This window comes from Mastacembelus armatus, chromosome 3 (assembly GCF_900324485.2).
Source record: "Mastacembelus armatus chromosome 3, fMasArm1.2, whole genome shotgun sequence".
NCBI classification, from domain to species: domain Eukaryota; kingdom Metazoa; phylum Chordata; class Actinopteri; order Synbranchiformes; family Mastacembelidae; genus Mastacembelus; species Mastacembelus armatus.
In genome coordinates, this window is record NC_046635.1 from 26147872 (window position 1) to 26168076 (window position 20205).

The 20205-nt window shown below is 39.2% G+C and overlaps 1 protein-coding gene across 3 annotated transcripts in view; it reads right to left on the reverse strand.

Annotated features, from left to right (window-relative positions):
• Positions 1 to 20205, reverse strand: part of znf536 (zinc finger protein 536) — a 133325-nt gene that overhangs the window by 17410 nt on the left and 95710 nt on the right. Inside the window, exon 4 of one of the 3 annotated variants that reach the window (XM_026294157.1) lies at positions 787 to 3289. The exons of the other annotated variants lie outside the window; for them this stretch is intronic. Coding sequence (XP_026149942.1) covers positions 3135 to 3289 — 155 coding nt within the window. The 3' untranslated portion in view covers positions 787 to 3134. Of the gene's footprint in view, positions 1 to 786; positions 3290 to 20205 lie in introns of those variants that run through there. 3 annotated transcript variants of the gene reach the window in all.

Below are 20205 nucleotides of genomic sequence, written 5' to 3' on the forward strand. Positions count from 1 at the left end.
GAAACTATTTCGACTTGCAACCATTGTATGTGTGAAGGTACATCTTCACACACATACAGACGCATTTGTATTAATATAGATCTAATGAGATTCTTTCCCCTTGTTTTGGGTGGTTGACCTCTAACCCCCAACCTAACCTAGTATATATATACACACACACACACACACATATATATATATATATATTAATATATATATATATATATAGCCTGAACCTATCCACGTAGAGAGCGGATGTGAACCACAGGTTCTGGTCTAACAGTTGTGTGGTTTGTATGATTGCCAAAGATACAAAGCACACAACAAGCACACAAATAGTATATACATTTAATTTCTAGGAGACAAAGTGATTTGCTGAAATTTAAATGTCTTCTCTTTACATTTTGCATTGTGGGGCACTCTGGAACATGTTCATGTGATTCACCCCCATATTGTTTCACTGTAGTTATTTTATGAGCACCTTAGATACACAAAGTGAAGCAGACAGTAATTTAGCTGTATGTATTCAACATCATGACCACAGTCTGTGACGCTTAAATTTACTGAGAGATAATAAGTTGTATTGGAAGTGACTCTCAAAACACTTCACCCACTCCTGATCACACAGTGGCACTTCAGCTCAGCAGCTTGCCTTCCTGATTCTCAGTTTGTCAGAAATGAAGAAATTAAAAACATGAAACAGGCCGTTGCTCTGTGACAATCCTTTTTTTTTTTTAGTTTGAATACGTTTTATTTTTATTATAAGTACAGTTCAGTAGTTACAAAACGAAGCATCTGCCATGAGGATACAGCAAAACATAAAGAGTGTTCAGCTCACAAGACAGGTTTTGTACATAATATGTAGAGTGGAATGCTCATTATAGCTGGTTCAGAGAAGGAGAGAGCCCAAGCGAGACTCTCACCATTAATCTCTCATCTTTACACCACTGGAAAACAGAGATAGGGTCAGAGGTCAAAGCCATTGGTCAGTGCCTCCAGCAGGATCTGTCTGATTGGTTCACTCAAACCCCATTTCCAGAATTCCTCCCTTCAAACACCCTGTTACATTTCCCTACAACCATTATGTCTAACTTCTCATATGTCTTACTGATTATTTTAGTTTTGAATCCCCTCTTTTCCTGGCATATAGAAATTGAAAGAATGGTTAATTGTAATCTACATAAATAAAAAAAAATCAGATGTTGTACTGCAGCAAAATCTCTTCAAGTTTGAAACTGGAGGAGTGACTATTACCCAGGCTAAAGCAGTAATGGGCCTATGCTGCAGGTCAAAAGGGGATTTGCATACAAAAGAAATGTGGGTAACAACTTGTCAAAGCCACATAGAGTATAGAGGTTGATCAAACTAAAAAAAGGATGTATTATATTTGGACTGTACATACCGCATTAGAATTTTTCTCTGGGTTCACAAAAAATTACGTAGAAACATTTCACAATGCCAAGGGACACACGAACACACACCTTCAGTTTAGTTAGTTAGCTAGTTTTGTACTGTATAGGTTGGATTTATAATACTATCACAGTGCAAAATACTTCTGAGAACCAAAACAAATGAAAGAAATAAGAAAGGATAAAGTCCCTCTATTCATAATGGATTCTGTATATATGGGGGCAATTATGTTTGCAGCACAGGAGACGATTGTCATCTTTTTGCTCTTTTTTTATCAGTAAATGGAGAAGGAATTAATGTACAGTACATATAAAAATGAAAAATAAAATCAACCCTACATCCTACAGTCTAGCACAGCTACATAGCTTTGTAGAAGCAATAACAGATGACTTGTATCTAAGGCTATACACAATATGTCTTTTTTCCAGTTTTTTGTTCTTTTTTTCTCATCTTAAAGTAAATACATCAAACCATTTTCAGTAGTCAGTAACACTGTGCAACAATGATTGGTGGCAGTATTTTACAAACATCTGCAACACTAAAGTCCTTGAGGTTGACATGAGAGATGAAGAGAAAGGGGTGGAGGGTGATAAGGAAAGACACTTCCCCTTTTCATTGTTTTTGAGATCTTTTTCTTTTTTAATTCTTTTCTGTTGCCTACCTGTTCAGAATGTGGCCGTGCAAACTACTGTCACATCTTTGCTTTCCCTTGTCACAAATGTTTTAAAATGTTTGTTTTCACTTTTTTAAACTACTGTATATCTTTCTATGTACATTAAGTGTCTGTGGGTGCCATTTGAATGATAGAGAAAAAGAAAAATAGAGAAACTGAGCCGCCATATAGCAGAGTAAAGGCCTGTAGACTTGGTTATGGAGGGGGGTTTAATATAATAAGTACATTCAGGCCAGTTTGAAAATTCTGTCTTATTCACAAATATCTTTAGCACCACCACCAAAAGTCAACTATGTGTTTGTTTTTCTACCAGCAGTACCACATTATTTCTGGAAGCAAATGCAGATTGTCATATGGTGCCCTATCTTTTGTTAACTGTAATCCATGTGATGCATGGCAATGGGACATAAACAGTGCCTCTATGACAGCTGATAGGAGAGCCAGAAGTAGCTGGTCTGACAGAAAATTGCGCTTGGTCTCTGTCAACAGTCTGGTAAAGTTGAGTTTCTCTTCTACAGTAGAATACATTCCAGGTACAATATAATGGTGGTCCGTAGACTTAAATAACTGTCTTCTTCATTTAACAGGAGGGAAGTCTTTGAAAGCATTAATTAAGCACTACACTTCAGTCCTAATTAAAAAAAAGACTTTTCTAGCTCGAGGAATGTATCAGAAATTGTGGGACCAGTTACAGTAAGTGCTAATCAGACAGGTAGTTTCATCAAAAGAAAAACAAAACTTTGTATAAGATATAAGACAACAAAGACAAGGGGCATTCAGACCACAGGAGACAAAACAGGAAAGTTGCTATCACTTTGCTTAGTGTCCAAAGATGCTTGCAAAAGTCATTAGGTCCATCTCGCAAATCTGTCCCAAAAGGGACCTCCCAAAACTTTCCTTCATATAGTTTTCGCCTTCTCTTGACTCTGACGGTAGTATGTGTTTTTTTTTTTTATCTTAAATAAAGTCTTTGTTATAGTGTATTCCTCCATTTATCCTTCATCTTCCTCCTCATCATTGCCTTCATCATCATCCTCATTCTCATCATCCTGCCTTGCTCCGATGTAGGCTGTTAGTCTTTGTTTACAGCGTGGGCGTCCAGCCCCTCAGGGTCGCCTAGGTTATGGTTGTTAGGGTGGTTAAGGTCTCTGTTAAGATGGTTGGTGTCGTGGATCAGCGCGGGGTCATGGGTCATGGGCTGGTCCTCCTCTCCCACCCACAGATGCACTACAGCCAATGAGAGAGAAAGAGGCAGATTAGCACCACGGACCCAACAAACGGACCCCACTCTGCATCACACACACACACACACACACACCCTCAGCATTGCATTATACGGTCATTGGGGCCAAAAGGATGGATTGACTGTTAGTTTTGCACAGATGTCCCTAACAAATCGTGTCAAACGTTAACAAATTTAATTGATTATTACAAAAAAAATATGTAGTCTTGGTTTAAATGTCCACATTTTGAGTCTGAGTTTCACCTTCAATACAACATATATGATTGAAATTTTATTTGTAGGGTTCATGGCATTGAAAAACTCAAGTTGGATTTTTTTGGTTGGTATAAGGTATCCCCAATGAAAACTGTACTGAAATAGGTCTATGGACTGAAATACAGTTGTTGTTGTTGTTGTGGTTTTTAAAACTGATTCCCCCACAAAGAAAATGCAATTCACTCCCACTGGTTCACATTAGTGGTTAAAACATTAAAGGAGTATGACTCCAATCCCAGACAGATAAAACCAAAAAGAAATTTGTAATTGTTAAATTCAAAGAACGGAGACTTTAAAAAGTTTCACCTGGATTCAGATGCAATATACTATACAATATATGGTTCATTTTGAAACACATAGAGTGGACAAAATAACAGGAACATAATACAGTAAAATACATTAAAATATACTCATTTCACATATTAATCAGAAGTGTAACTTTCTTACTGCAGCACTTTTCAGTTTGCATTGCACTCTGTTCCTGTTATTCTATGCATCTTGCTACCTCCTACGACAGTCACTGCAAGTATTAGCAAAATAAGAAGTTACTCATTGCATAAGCAAGGTCAGCAAAGCTTTCATTATTTTGCTACATCTGCTTTACAAATCCAGCATTTATTTCTTCCTAATTTTATTTTTGCTTCTTCTATACACAGGATCTTACACTCTGAGATTGTGATAGCATTCTCAGTGAAATAATCATTTCTAAAATGATGAGACGCTAACACATTATGGTTATGACAACTGGAGTAGTTTCATACTTGTTACAAGCAAGTTGGTTGGCTCAATAAGTGTGACAGGAAGTGTGACAGTGGGTGAGAAGAAAAGTGAATAATTCTAATAAAAAAAAGTTTGACAACTTGGTGAGACAGTAAGAAATACATAACTGTAATTAGGTCCCACAGCAGCGGCCACTAAATAATACAAGTTGTCCCTGCCCCCCCATTCCCCCGTTTTCTACACTTTCATTCCCTCAGCAACTTCTTAGAAAATTATTTTGCAATAAAACACTGCTGAACACATTTGCATGTCATGTTCTTTTAAAGTGGCGTTATGAATCTGACAAAACCAAATTAAAACACGGCTTTATTTGAGCTGTGCTTTCGCAAGGATGGAAATGGATATCAAAATGAAAGGAAGTGCTGCTGTAACAGAGGGAAAAATAAAGAGCTAATAAGATGATAAAGCATCTCTTAGATTCAGCACTAAGTAATAACTCTCTAGCTGTCTGTGCGTGGAGAGAAAAACTGTGCCATCAACATTTACTTTACTGTATGTCTCATAAGAGCTTCTGCATTTAATACTGCATGTTACTTATTTCTGATGGCCACAGTGATACAGAAGGATCATTACCGATACCTTTGTTATTGTGATGAAACACCTAATGAACACTTATATAATAATAACAACCGCAATAATAACAATATTACTACTACCACCACTACTACTACTACTACTACTACTACTACTACTACTAATAATAATAATAATAATAATAATAATGACAATAGTGATAATATATTCTGTATTATTCAAAACACTATTAACATGACTAGTTGTGAATGTACATCAAAGAAAATAAGCTAACTGGGATTTTCTCTTCAATAACGCTATTCATCTCAGATTAAAATTCCTCACTAGTGAGGGATATGAGTTCATAACCAACTTTCACCACAAGATGGCAAGCTAAGACAGTAAAAAAGACACAAGCATAGATTCATTTAGAGCAGCAATTTCTCTGTTGATATTCAGCGATTCAGTTTCAACATTTCCATACTAAAAGTCATAACTAAATTAGAAAATAATTTGCTTAAACACACTGAAAAAAAAAACAAAACTAAAAAAGCCACTATTAAACATAATTTCTTCATGTTCCTAACATTTAAATTTATTTACAACATTTTTTACAATTTCTGTATAAAAAGCATCATAACTAAATAAACCAAAATTAAAGTTTTCATGTTTTGAAGCTTCAAAAAGTGTCTGGTCCCTTCCCAAGGGCACTTCCTGCCTTTGACTTCCCTGTAAAGAAACTTCCTGTAACGAGCTCCAGATTAGGTCCCATATTTGATTTTCACTGTTCATTAACTAAGCCACCTGGAATGTTATTATTTAAGCATGGTGCTCCTTCTCCCCAAACAACTGCCGCTGCGAAGGGGGAGCGATTTCCTGGCCAACTTTATAGATTTAGCATAACTTCCCCTCACAGTTTTTAATTTCCCATTCGGGCAGACGGCAGATGCACCTCACAGACACAGAAAACCTGCCTGGCATTCATTTATCACATGAATGCAAGTCTTATCTATTTGTTTCCTTCAACGATTCTGTCCTTCTTGGGGGGATTGATGTCATGTGCATAGATGATGGCAACAGGATAGTGATATGACAGTAATAAAAATTTGCCTCAATAAAAATACCTAACTATTGTCTCATATGTATACAAAGAGAAAGCAGTGAAGCACCAATCAACACGCCCATATCGCCACAGTAGTCACATAAGAAAGAGCAAGTACTCCCTCTTGTGGTGTGCTGCGAGATAGCAGATGGAGACGGGTGGTTATTGGGGAAGAGAGGACCTAGAAAGAGGAAAACATATGGTGTGAGGACCCACAGCTCCAGGATCCATCCACTGTTAATACATGTGTCATGCTTAACAGAATGGATAAATGGGGAGGAGGATGGAACAATGGCATACCACTGCACTGTGAGCATGTGTCTGAGACTGCCTTGGGATACGGTGGACTGTGTGTGTTAATAAGTGTGAGTGTGTGGTCTCAGAGGTATCACCTAGCATTAATAGCAGCACACAACAGGCACTCATCACATAAACGCTGCATTTTGCAGTTAAGCATTCATGATTATTGAGACTGGTGGTGTGGAATATCTGTACAGCATTTCTGAATAAAGCCAAAACCAGTAAGAAGCACTGAGTATATACTTTACTTTACTGATGACCATTACGGTTCACTGATACAGTGTTTTGACAATCCTGACATTTTGTCCACGCTTAATTAAAGCTCCAGAAGTACATGCTTGTCTAAAGGAAGTTTGTTTGAGGTGCACAAAGTATCGTAAAAGCGACTAGATACCATTCGTGCAGCTGTGCCCAACCTGGGTGATAGATTTATGGGTCGCAAATTAATTAACAAAAAGGGAATCATATTATGATTCTAGGATTTATGATTTATTTCAGATTTATGTTTGATCTTTCTTTATTTCCTGTAATTGGCATTCTTGATTGCCCTGGCCACAGCTGGTGACCAGTTTGGGAGCCCCTACAAGAGCTTGTGTTTTAAGCCGCTAAGGAAAGTCTGTAGCCTCATATTAAATGAATTGGAATACAGGTGGCTGGATGAAAAAGGGTATTTTATTTTTAATTTTTCACAAAAAAAACAGGCATCAAAAGTAGCCTGCTTGCAATGCATCATTGGTCCTAATCTCTGTCCTTCTCCAGTGTGTAAAGTTGAGCTCTGTGAACCCTCTCTCTGCCACTGAAGGTGACTAGGACTGCTTTGTTCCCTATCCCAGGCTTCCGGGCCTTCACTAGCAGAAAAGTGTTGTTCTTGGCACAGCCCTGTCTCATTGTACAGCCCAGTATTTATAAATATGTAAATATGAGCGGCACCAGGCATAACACGGCCTGCTTGTATACACCGAGGAGGAGCGACGAGGAAGTGAGCACCCCCCCCCCCCCCCCCCTCTCCAAAATTGTATTTTTAGATGGTTTTAATGAATACAGGATGTTTATAGTTACCATTCCCTGTGATTCGCACAAAAGACTAGAAAAATCCACATCCACCCTGCCACCCCTCCTTTGCACTCTTCCCACCCTCTTCCCCCTCCCTCACCAATCCCTCAAAGCACTACTAAAGAAGAAGGGGTGAGGGGTAAAAAAAGCAAATTTGTGGTGAAACACAGCAGGATTGTTGTGCTCTCAGTCTGCTTTCGACTCAGATCCCTATTAGACAAACAGAGAATGGTGTTAAGGTGCAACAAAGAGTGACGAAAAACTCCTTTGTGCGGGTTGGGGGGGTGGGGGCGCAAGAGAGACGAGACAAGCTGTGCAGCGAAAAGGTTGCTCACGAAGCGACTTCAAGGCGGAACGCAACTTGTGTGTTATTTCTGTTTTTTAAAGTTGCAAAAATAATACAAAAGCTAAATCAATATGTGCAAGAAGTGAGTAAAAAGGTTACCTGTTTTCTGTTGTCTGTGATAATGTGCTTTTTTGTGTGTGTATACGTGTGTGATGACTCCATGTCAAGTTGTTTTCTTTTTATAAACTCAGTTTTGTTTTGCTGCAAACTCTCGGGTCTAGTATGAGGTGATGCGTATGACAGGATAGAAAGATTCAGAGGGAGAAAAAAGAACACAAGTAAAATATAAAAAAGAATGATTGCAATTGGGGAAACACAATGAAGTGAATGTTAGTGGCCTCTTTCTATCTTTTGCTCTCTGTCTCCAAAACTATTTCTGAGGCTAAAAGATTGCTGGCTTGATAATACCTCCGCTGAGCAATTTAAGCCCAAACACTCTGATGCTACAATCTGTCTTCTCTGCCTGATAGCGCTTTTCTCCCCTCTCCTCTCCAAATTACTTTCTTTCATATCTAATTATATTTGCTAATGATCTTATAAGAGAATAATGGAATGTGCTTGATCTATTACCTTTTTTTTTTCAATACATAAATACAATGCGGGGGGAAATGACTATTGGAGACAGGAGGAAATGTTTTTTTTTAATGTTTTTGATGAGAGGGAAAATGAAGCTGGGAGCTGCAGGGTCATTAATGGGCGATGAACACAGAGGTCATCTCTCACATTCTCTTTGACATTTCTCTCATCTGACATGCTGAAACAATCACAACCTCATCGGCACTCTCCATTTTGGCCCTTTGCTTCTCTGTTCCTTGGTAATCTTCCAGACATCAACTTCGAGTCTCTTTGATCTTCTAGTGGAAACATCGAACTTTGTTAGGTGCCAATTCAGCATCACTTGTTTATGATCAGGTTTTCTGTTTAGTCTGAAACTTTCAAAGTTGAATCTTGATAGGAAGCACATGATAGTATCACAGGATATTGATTTAAAAGGTATAGCATGTGAAAGTCATATGGCAGGTCTGCTGTAAAGAATGCCACATGGAAGCCTCCGAAAGATCTGTCCCAGCGTTCAGCAGTTAAAAGCAATGCCGTGGATTAAAATGTCAAAACGTGCAACAGTGTCACTCCTTTACTTTGTCCGAGCTCTGGTTCTGTACCGATTTTCACAAAATCTCACTAGAAAAATAAATTGTTCCCTATTCAAGTGATGGTTTTCTGGTCTTCAACTTACACTTGCAAAATCCATTGGCCTTTTAACTGAATAGCTCTTCTCTCCTTTTGTTGCCAAACCCCTGTCCCGTCCTGTCCCTCCCTCGTTCCCTTCCTCTTAAGCCTTTTCTCTATCCTCCATTCTTCCCTCTTTCTCCCCCTGTTATTTTTTTTCTCCACAGGCCCTAGGACAAGCCAAGCCATGACAGGCACTCTAAACCCCCTGCATTAATGGAAGGAAATGGCATTCGATCCCTGTTTGATCTCCTAATCATTTCTGCTGAAATGATAATTAGTGCCCTTCCAATCCTCCCACAGAGGAGGAGAAAGGGGTGGGTTGAGGGGGAGTGGGTAAATACATAAATAGAAAAAAAATCCTCTTGCTTTTTAGACCCCAAATGACATCTCTGTCACCAAGCCGGGCATGTTCATAACCAACAAGTGCTTTCCTCCACTGCAAATTTCCCATCTCCCATCCTTTGCACACAGAGAAGGGGGATGTACACACTAACACACACTCAGACACAGAGACACAGTGCCTGGCGACTGCTGTCTGTGATTCTTTTCAGCTGACATAATCCTGATTGATTCGTTCAGCAGATAAAAACTGGGTCCACTTCTGCCCTTTTACTGGGGGGGCTGGAACATAATACAGCCTTTTATTCAGCAACAATGTAACATAATGGCGTTGGAATGTGCAGGGGAAAAAAGGCCACATCTTAAATGCTTGTGACACACTGTGCTTTGAAAAAGCCTGTAGCCTAATGTAAAAGAGAGAGAGGGAATGATAAAAAAAGAGGCAAATAAATCATTAGACTTCCAGATTATCCATGTGCCCTGGTTCTATCAAGATCAAATGAAGGCTGCTATTTTGGAGAACGTCTTTTCTTTCTTAAATATTTCGTCTGTTCTGGGTGTGGCAATGTGTATTCACAGCTTTCTACAGTGTCATCCCATAACTCCACGTTGTCTTCACGTTCAGGCGTTCAGGGGGCAGGATGGGGTTAGGGTGTGAGGCTGCTTTCTTTTTTTTCTTCTTACTTTTCTTTTTTTACTTTTGGAAAGCCAAGTGTTACAACTACAGTACTTCTTTCATTCCATGAGTTATGGACAAAAGCTAAAGGCCATGCCAGTGGATACTTGTATTAGTGCCCTCAGCTGTATAATAAGAGCCAGTGCACTACAGCGCTGTAGTGGAATGTAAAAGTGTACTTTAACAAATTGGGTTTGTCTTTTCCATCAGGGCTTGTAGGCTTTGAAAAAACCTTCCTGAGCAATATGCATGGCTTTTAAATCTCACTTCACAGAGTTTCTTTATGTGATTATCTGTTATTAAGTGTGTTTCAACTTACATTACACTACTTCCGTTTGCTTTTTTGCTGTGGCTGGTATTTCTCGCCTTTCTTATATTTCTATAATGTCTACTTTATTTCTTTACAGCTGATTGAGATGAAAAGAAGAGACAAAATCTACAATAATCTGCTGTTATTTAGGAACTACAAATATAATGACACTGAAGAAGATGACAGGAAAGAATCAGTTAATTTATTTGATGTAATAGGAAAATTAACTCTATGAGCTGATGGTGGGACTAAAAGTATAAACCAATTTGAATCAGCGACATGCATGATGTTTAGGGCTTTTTTACAACGTCAGTCAAGACCTGACATTTATGTGGTACCCTGTCATGACCTTCAGAATTGAAATTCAATTTCCATGACATGGGTCTTTGCACTGACAAATCTTAACACATACACACGGACACATAAACCTTTATTGGGCCCCACGAACATCTTGGCTTTTGCTTGGTTTTGAAGTGCAGCACCAATAAACTACAAAACACAAGAGAACAGACGTCCTTCCTGCGAGTCAATTGTATTAATTGTAGGTGCTAATCTGCATGCCGCGGCCCTCCCAGAAGCGTGCAGTGTTAGCCACACCAGCACGGTGGTGGTGACATATCTGGTTACTAATTCACTGTGGCATGAAACCAGGTGGGAGATGGAAAGAAGAAGGAGTCTGCAGATCGACCACTGAAATATGTCCCCAGACCCACCTATTTGACTGTAAAAGTAGAAGAGGTAGACAGGCAAAAAGAGTGTGATGACACAGTATGGAGGAAATGAGACAGAGACACTGCAGCAAATAGGGCAATATTATATAGGGCAATATGAATATATAGAGCAACAGAAAGTGTGTTACTCAGCTAAAGTCTATAATACTAAGTCAGAGACAGAAAGCTAGAAAATATGGGTAAAGTAATAAATCTCATCTGCAAATAATGAAGTCAAAGTATCAGGCCTTTTATTAAATATGGATTCTGACATCAGTACAATGACATCATTTAAAATATTTACATTACTTAAACTCCAGTAAATTGAAATCAAAAAAAGTGAAATATAAAGACAGACGCCTGGGCAGAATCCCAAAAGAGATAAAAAAAAAAAAATGCATATACTGAGATGAAACGAGTCTCTACAGAGGGAAATTAACAAGAATGACAGACAGCGAAATAATAGCAACCCAGCTCAAGCTATCATGGTTATCATTTATAATCACAGAGAACCTGTCACTGGTTCCCATCGTTGCCATGGCATAGGGAGAGTTCTCCCAAGCCTCCAAGTGTTACAAATAAATAAATCACAGCAATTTAGAATGTGAAGATGGAGAAGGCTCTGAGGGCTGGGTGGTTGGTTGGAGTCGGCAAAAAGGAATAGCAGGAGGAGATATGGGCTTTGTGAGCAACTGTAACATGGGCATCAATTCAGTATATCAAGGTGCAGGCACTTGCCATATGTTGAAGCTCTATTAAGCAAGACTGTTAAGATTTATGGAAGCTGAAATAGTTCTCAATTACCTTGTACTTCCAGTGTTTCCTGGAGCAGCTTTATTCTGAGTCCATTGTTGTATAACTCATTATCATCGCATTTTATCATGTAAAAGAACACGAGATCAGGAAATAAATAATCTGCTACTGATTGTAGCTCAGGGCAGCACGGTGGGTGAGTGGTTAGCACTGTTGCCTCACAACAAAAAGGTTGTGGATTCGCAACCTGGCCTTTCTGTGTGGAGTTTGCATGTTCTCCCTGTGCTTGTGTGGGTTTTCTCCAGGTACTCTGGTTTCCTCCCACAGTCCAAAAACATGTATGTCAGGTTGATTGGTGACTCTAATTGCCCATAGGAGTGAGTGTGAGTGTGTGTGGTTGTTTGTCTCCTGTTTGTGACCTGTCCAGGGTGTACCCCTTCCTTTCACCCAAAGAGAGCTGGGATAGGCTCCAGCAGATCCCTGTGACCCTGGTTAAAGAATAAGTGGGTATAGATAATGGATGGATGGATGGATTGTAGCTCAGTGTGTATGGACACTGGCACGTCTCCTTACAGCCACTTGGGGCTGTGAGGGAATAAACAAATGAATGATGGAAGAAATGGAGTTATACCAAAGCCGAAGTACAAACCAGGCAAAACAGAGTACACCTAGTCCCTAGGTATAGGCATTTACCGGATATGAACAGTTTGAACATAATTTGATTAATTTGATCATTCGTACAGCAAATTTGTTAAGAACATTTCACCCCTTACAATATCAACTACGGCAGGTGCTGCATTTTACCTAATCTTTTGGGCCTGAACACAAAGAGGGCCTGTGTCAAAATCTGTTTTAGGGATTTTGTTCTACTTCATTTGGTGCTCACATTGGGCTTAAAAAGTGCTGTTTTTAATCACACTGCCTCAAACTAATTCACACATAGAAAACCTGGGCCAGGTGTGATTCCAACAGAGAAATACTGGTTACAAATATTTCCTGTTGTACAGTTAGTGAAGAATGACTTTGTATGCATCAGATCATGTTGGTTATTCGCCTTACATGAGTTATGTTTTCAGTTTCAATATTTTACAAAATTACTGTATATAATAGAAATGGTATCAGCAATTTTAATATACATATTGCATATAAGAAACTTCTATGTTATAATGTAGGTTAAAGGTAAAGATACTACTGTTATATGTTAAGATATTTTAAGTAAATCATGGGGTAAATGGTTGTATTGCAATTTATAAAATCCATCACCTTATAGGAAATATCTCATTTCCTTTTTTTCTATTTGGCAAATACATGAAAATGCAGACACTTTATAATAATTTAGCATTGGTAATAACTCATATATTTGCGATTCTCATTTCTCCCTCCTGCAGACTCCCCATACACACACTTTCACATCACCATTTCGGCTTTTCTATGATTTAAAGAGGAAAAAGGCAAAGAAAGTGAGAAATAAAAAATGCAGAGCACCTGGCTTCTTTCTAACATAGTTTCACAGGCTTTCAGTGGTCTCTGATGATTCAACAGTTGCTGCTACAAACATCTGCTGCCTGCTCTTAGCAGATCTCAATTAAGACTCACACAGCCGTGCATGCCATACCTTATTTATGCTTAAGCTTTTTTTTCTTTTCTTGATTTTTTGTTTCAACATGCCAAGGGAAAGAGGCTAAAGGTCTGACAAACGCAGCTCAAAGAATACATTAGGAGGTGGAAATAGAGACATTGTCAAGAGGTTGGAGGTGTTGGCAAGAGATTTCAGAAATGAGGAGGTGTTCTTGCCAGCACTGGCAGCACTTTTAAGAAAATAAGAGAAAGCAAAAATAATTAAAAAAAGCAACCTCAACAAACATTGACAAGGAGCAGCCTAAAGCCCTCCCTCATTTGTTTGCTTTTTTTTTTTTTTTTTTTTTTTTTGAAGAGGCACCCAAAAGAAAGACACGAAGAAGAAGGAGTGAGTGTTGATACGATTATGTAAATGTAAACAGGATTTCCTGCCGACTGGAAGCCGTTTTTCTCTCTCTCTCCCTGACCCGTTCTCCTTGCAAATCTTCCATTTAAGACGAATTCCCCCGGGGAGTCCGCTCCGCCGTTACTTAACGGGATAATTATGATATACGAACCCCCCTCCCCACACACCCCCACTCTTCCTCCTCGTCTTTGCCTTTTCCCCAAAGCTCTCTATTTCTCTTTTTTGTGTCTCTCACTCTCTGTCGTTTTCTCTGCCTTCAGTCTGTTCTGGACAATAACTGATTTGTTTGTTCAACTTAGGTTCAACTGATATGGGTCTTAAAGACCAGTACAGACCCCAGTCTTTTTTGTTTGCAGATGTCAACATTGAAGACTAACAGGAAAGTTTCCACACAAACCAAAATCTTGAAATTATTAGAAATGCTTCTGAAACATTAGTCCTGATCATCTGAAACTACAAATAAGTATTTTAATCCTTTATGGACTGAAACTTGCTTGAAAGTGGTAAGTCATATCATTTACGCAATCAAACATACTTGGGTTGTATTATTGCTGTGAAATGATACAGTAATAATACTGCAGAAATAAAGATTAAGGAATAAATGTTCAGTAAAATCAATTGTCATAACTAAATACCATAATCTGAATAAATATGCCTGTCCAGATTTAAAGGTCCTGTCAAATTCTTATTAACGTCTTTTTATATACATCATAAACAATGCAGTCCTTCCCTAACTCCCATCCAGTGCCCTTAACTTTATCTAAATACAAAAAGCCTGTTTGAGATTAACAATGACTTTAGAGGTTGTCACTGCTAATTCTTAAAAAAATTGCACAAGAAAAAGTGGAATTGTCTTTTCCTGTTAGCAGATTGCTTTGTATTCTGTGTTTTGACACATTTAAAAAAAACTTTCACACACAGCAGCTTGCTGGTGGGTCCTGCATTCATTACAAACATGCAGCCAGAGGGTGTGCAAACCCACAGAACTTTACCATAAAACCGTGTAGGTCTCAAGGTGTCCAAAGATGCCAAAAAAGCTTCAACCTGAATTTGAGGGAAATGTGTATAAAATATGCACCAGGCACTGGTGTTTGTAGGGAGTTCTTGTCCTGACTGACTATTGAGGCTGTATAGATCTTATTGCTGATATTTTAAGCCTGTTCCATGCAGCTGTGAAAGTTGTCTTTTCAAGCAAATCCTCCATATCGCCTGGACTTCACCACCATGACCTCACACTGGAAAAAATGAGCAGGACTCACATTATATTCCACATATTGCTCCACTATCCCACTGCGTAGTGTAACTGTGTGAGTGAGTGTGTATAACTGGGTGCTATCCATAATATACTGTACTGACCCTTTGATCTCGCACAGTCAAGGAGTCTTCCTGGAACAAAGAAATACACACTTTTGATATCAAGACTCAGAAATGTAAAAGAGCAAGCAGAAATCATGCTGCTCCAAACATTTCATAATGCAGACGTACGACTTAATTGCAATTCTGTGTGGTTGTTTGGTTCCTTATTTACTCCCACAACTTTGTTACAGAGCCACACGTCAAACTATTTACGCGCTGGTGTAAGCACTTTCGGCTACGGCTCCTTTTGCTTGACAACGGCCATAAACAGAGGAGTGAGAGATCAAAACTGTTCATCGGAGAGCGTGACAGATGACAGATATGCCAAGAGATTTTCCATGATCTTCTGCGTACTTTGGGGGGGACTTCAAGGGACGGAAAGAAAAAAAGGGGGGTGTGGGGAGGGTTGCAGGATGAAAATGAAAAAGAAAAAAATGAGAACAAGGAAATCAAAGAAAGGTTTCTTTCCACATGAGGTAGTGCAGCACGAGAAATAGCAAAACAGAAACTTCCCACTTTCAATAATGTGTCCAATCAATTATTTATTGCCAAACAGTGCGTGTGGTGGGTTGAAGCTGTATGTTATAGGCAAAGGCGGAACATTATTTTTCATATTGTGGACCAGACATTGGTCACAATCATTAGTTTGTGTGCTCTGCTAATTGGGTGCTCATAAATTACACAGATGTAACCAGCGCCCAGCTTCTTGCAGCTCGGCGCTAACCCTGAGTGGGTGCAGACATGACAGATGACATTAAAACTATGTGAGCATCTAGTATAGTGATGCATTTGACCCCTTAATGGCCTTCTCCATCATTTGGTACATTTTGTGTTGTGGTATCTTTTTGAAAAATCTGTAGTACTTAAACTGCCTGAGCCACCTCTAGTGCTCAATCAAAATTTGATAGGAGCCAAAATATTCCTAGCACAAACAGACCTTTTCTGGTTCATGTTAGCAACAGAAAAAAGTGGTGGTTTGGGGGTAATGTTATGTTTGGATGGGTCAGTAACTCTTTCTTTGTTTGTTTGTCTTTTACAAACCTAACTAAGTATTTTTTCTGGTTACAACTGATTCTACAATGATGAAGGTTTGGTACGTCTGAAAATATGGAGATAAATGTATAGGAAATAGTTGTCTGGCCTCTCAAAGCAAGTCAACCTAGTTTTTTAAAAAGCCATAAAAAGTAGACTGATCACTCAAAATCTGGACCAGATGATTTAGTTCTACCAAGACGGTGCCGCACCCCTTGCCCAGTGTCAGTTTCCAGTGCGTCCGTAAACCTTCTACAGAATAAGCGGTGGACATGGGTAGAAGACTGCACTACATATTATATAAGGCTATTATATAACTTTTTGTTGTTTTAAATAACCTTTAGTTTTCTTTTTTATTCACTTTATAAGCAGAAAATGGACGGTGCAACCATTTAGTAGAGAGTCATAATTTAAAACAACTGTGCCGACTGTCAGTGTCCAAAGAAAGTGTACATGATCAAAACAACATTTTATTTGGTCTTGTATAAGCATTACAGTAACCACTTTTTTTTAAATAAAGTATGGTGAATGCATTACACTTCTGATTTTGATGTGTAAAGAATAATTAAGAACCATCTCTGTGCCTTTTTGCCTCTGTGCTCCCTTTCCCTCCCTAAGCCATTGTTTTGCTGTTGAAATCCATAACATTTCTTTTGTTCCCCTACTTTCTGTAAGCCTGCTCTCTTATTTTCCCAAGGCCGAGAAACTTCAGACATGAGAACCCCTGATATAAAACCAGGGAAATTTACCTGGGATTAGCAGCCATTGACAAATAACCTTGGTGATAGATGCACAGTAGATTTGGTTCAAAGCTCTCCCGGCAGCCTCAAAAGAGATTAGTTCACTTCTTATCAGGTCAGCCGCGTCGCCTGGGAAATGTGTTTAAAGTCACATTGATTTATTGAAAGATTCCCCAATAAGAAGATATCGCTCGACTTAAGGAGTGTGTGTGCGCGTGTGTGTTCCTGTGTGTCATGTGAACACACGCCTCTAATAAATTACACTGCCTGTTCAAGCTTTAAGAAAAAAAAAAAAACTCCACACAAAGACATTTTCAACAAACGAACAGCACGCTTCAAACTCACAAAGCTCTTCTAGATAACTAGAGTTGAATACTGCTACTGGAGAGAGACGTTTCCATTCTCTCCCTACCTGTCTTGCTCACTCCCTCAGTCTCTCTCTCCATTTACCACATGCTGGTAGTGCTGCTGAAAACAGTGATTGTACAGTGGTGAGACACAGAGCGACACTGACAGGGAGGTATAATAAGGCCTCTTTGTTCCCCAGAGAGAGAGAGGTAGAGAGACATGCAGATAGGGAGCAGCTTTCATTTACACCATTACCTTCTTAAGCGTCATTATCGGGCCATGGAGAAGAGGACTGTGGGAAAGCAGGTGGGGCTTCCAGTGAGGGAAATGACAGATATGACATGTCGCTCACCAGGCCCATCTGAAGGCTGACATTCTCACTTCTTCTCATGCTCAAACACATTTGTTTTCATTCCTTGTGAGGATTTTACATTGACTTGCATTAATTTCCTGGAGGTTTTCATTCACTTTAACCATAAGCACTACTCACGTAACCCCAACCTTTACCCAAATCTTTACCTAACCCTAACCTTAAACCAAGTCTTAAAAGTTAATGATTTACATTGTGGGGATCAGCATCTGCTCAGAACATTCCACATCACTGCTGACTTTTGTCCAACCCATGACCTGTAATATCTCTGCTATAACACTCTTCAGGTTGCGGATTCCTCCAAGATTTTGGAACCTGGCTGCTAGGATTTGCTCCGTTTAGCAGCAAGAGCATTAGTGAGGTTGGCCACCAGTGCTGGGCAATAAAGAGTTCAGCACGTTTCAGCAGGAGTGTTTGTAAACTGGTCAGTGTCCAAAACCCCTGTCCCTCCAAAATCTGGTGCAGAATAAACAAATGTTTAAACTCCTCTGTTAAAAGTTGTTTATATAGTATATTAATAATTCTTTTGACTTCCAACATGGTCAGACAAGATGATGTACAAGCAGCATTCACTACTAATTCCCAGAATCGTTAAATGAGCTTGATGTCAGGGCTCTGTGCAGTTCCTCTACTTTAAACTTGATTTACCATTCCAGCATTGTCATGTCGAGTCACATGAAGGACAAACTGTTGCCACAAATTTGAAAAAAACACTAAACATCCAGAAGCGTTGTAGCATTAAGATTCCGATTCACTGGACCTAGAGGGGTACAAACTACCAGAGACAGCTAGTGGTGTGAATATGGTTTTGGTATACATGTGCCAACTTAATGAACACATTTAAAAATGATTTTATTTTTATTGACCATGTTTCTCTTTATCATTGTGTCCCCCCCCCCCAGTTTCTTTACCTTTCTGTCTCCCTCTTAAAAAACTTCCTCCCTCCATTTTTCTCCCATCTTCTTCCCCCTATGTGCTTTCGTCCACATACCTCCATCCCTCCTTCCTCTGTCTCTTTGTCAGTTTTCATGCTTCCTCCATGCCTTCGTCTATCTCTCCCGCTGTTTGCTTTTAACTCTTGAGGTCATCCGGGACCCCTGGGCAGCTATCCCAGAATGCTGAGCCGAATAACGTCACGCAGAGTTGCCTTCTGGACAGAGGAGTTGCCTTCTGGACTGAGCCAGGACTCGATTGGTGCTCGGACTCAAACATGTATTCAGCTTCTATACCCAATAAAAAAACTCTTTAAAGATTTTTTTGTTGGGTTAAAAGTTCTGTATAATATCACAATATCCACAGCAAACTTCTGAATCATAACCACCTTAATTTTTATGTCAATAATGTAATTACCACAAACAACCTACCAGACTGGCAGCTTCCACTGGCATCTTTAACGTGTTTTACATAGTGTGCCAGATTGCTTTATAACAAAACAACAGATTTCTTTTAAACACAGAAATTCTCCCAGTGCAAACTGAGGTAGAGTTTTCAGAGTTCAAGATGCAAAAACTATAAAACATAGGTAGCATCCTTAACGTTCCAGGAAGCAACATTATATAGACACTGGCATAATGTAGGAAGGAAATTTAGTCAAGTGATTTTTTAAAGAGATGCTGGCAGTAACACAAAAATGTATTTAAAAAAGTTCTAAATGAAGAATGTGAGTCTCCCTCCACAGCTACTCTCACAACTGAGTTTGTAAAAAAAAGGACCATACAAACTCAAATCCCAAGTAAGTGAAACACTAAAATTACAAGGTTGAACACATGCGGTAATGTGTATATCTAAAAAAACCACAACACTGCTCAGTTCCAGAGAAGTTAACACAAGGACTCGTGTCTCTGTGGCGCTGCTCAAGTGGAAAGCTATAATTAGCGATGGAGTCGTTGGCTGAGTAGTTCAACTACGCACAAAAACATGCAACAACAACGTAGTGCCACCATGTAGAGTGAGGGTTAATAACAAGATGACAAAGAATCAGTAGCCAGATGTCAATGAATATCCCACACACACAGACACCTCCTCCTTCACTGCAATGTGATGTTGAGTCCAAATGAAAGGCCATGAGTGTATGTGGCTCTGTGTTCGTGTGCGTGAGACAGTGTGTGCACATATTCCTCTATAAGCTTCCTCCCGTGCAGATAAACAGGTGAGCCACTGATCAATACTTAACAGAGAGAGTCAGAAACAATATCTCAGCATCAAGGCCTGTGTCTATAAAATGGCCGTGTTTATTCGATAGAGAGCGGGAAGAGAGGCTAAAGAGAGACTGGGGGTTCTTGACCAAAGATGGATGTACACCTTTGTGTTCAAACAAATGAGATGTGAACAAATGCATATGTTACATGTACCTGCAATTACAACTTGTCAGTCTGACATGTGGTGAGTGTTTTGACAGCTTTGTTCAAATGAAGTAAAACCCTAACAAAAACAATAGTTTAGCATTTTATCTTGAACAAGTAGGAATGTCTAACTAGACGCTGGTAAAGTGGTAGACTAATATTATACCAGGCACTTAAAGTTTATCTCAAATCACAAATAAATTGCTATGAATATATATACAGAGACAAGTAACATGAAATTGCAGTCTATAAATGCCAGATGTGCTTGAGATCATTTGGAAACCGTGTCACCGTTTCTAAATGCATCCATCACAGAGCACTGGCAAGTTTATTCTTCAGCTTTTCAAATTGAATGATTTTG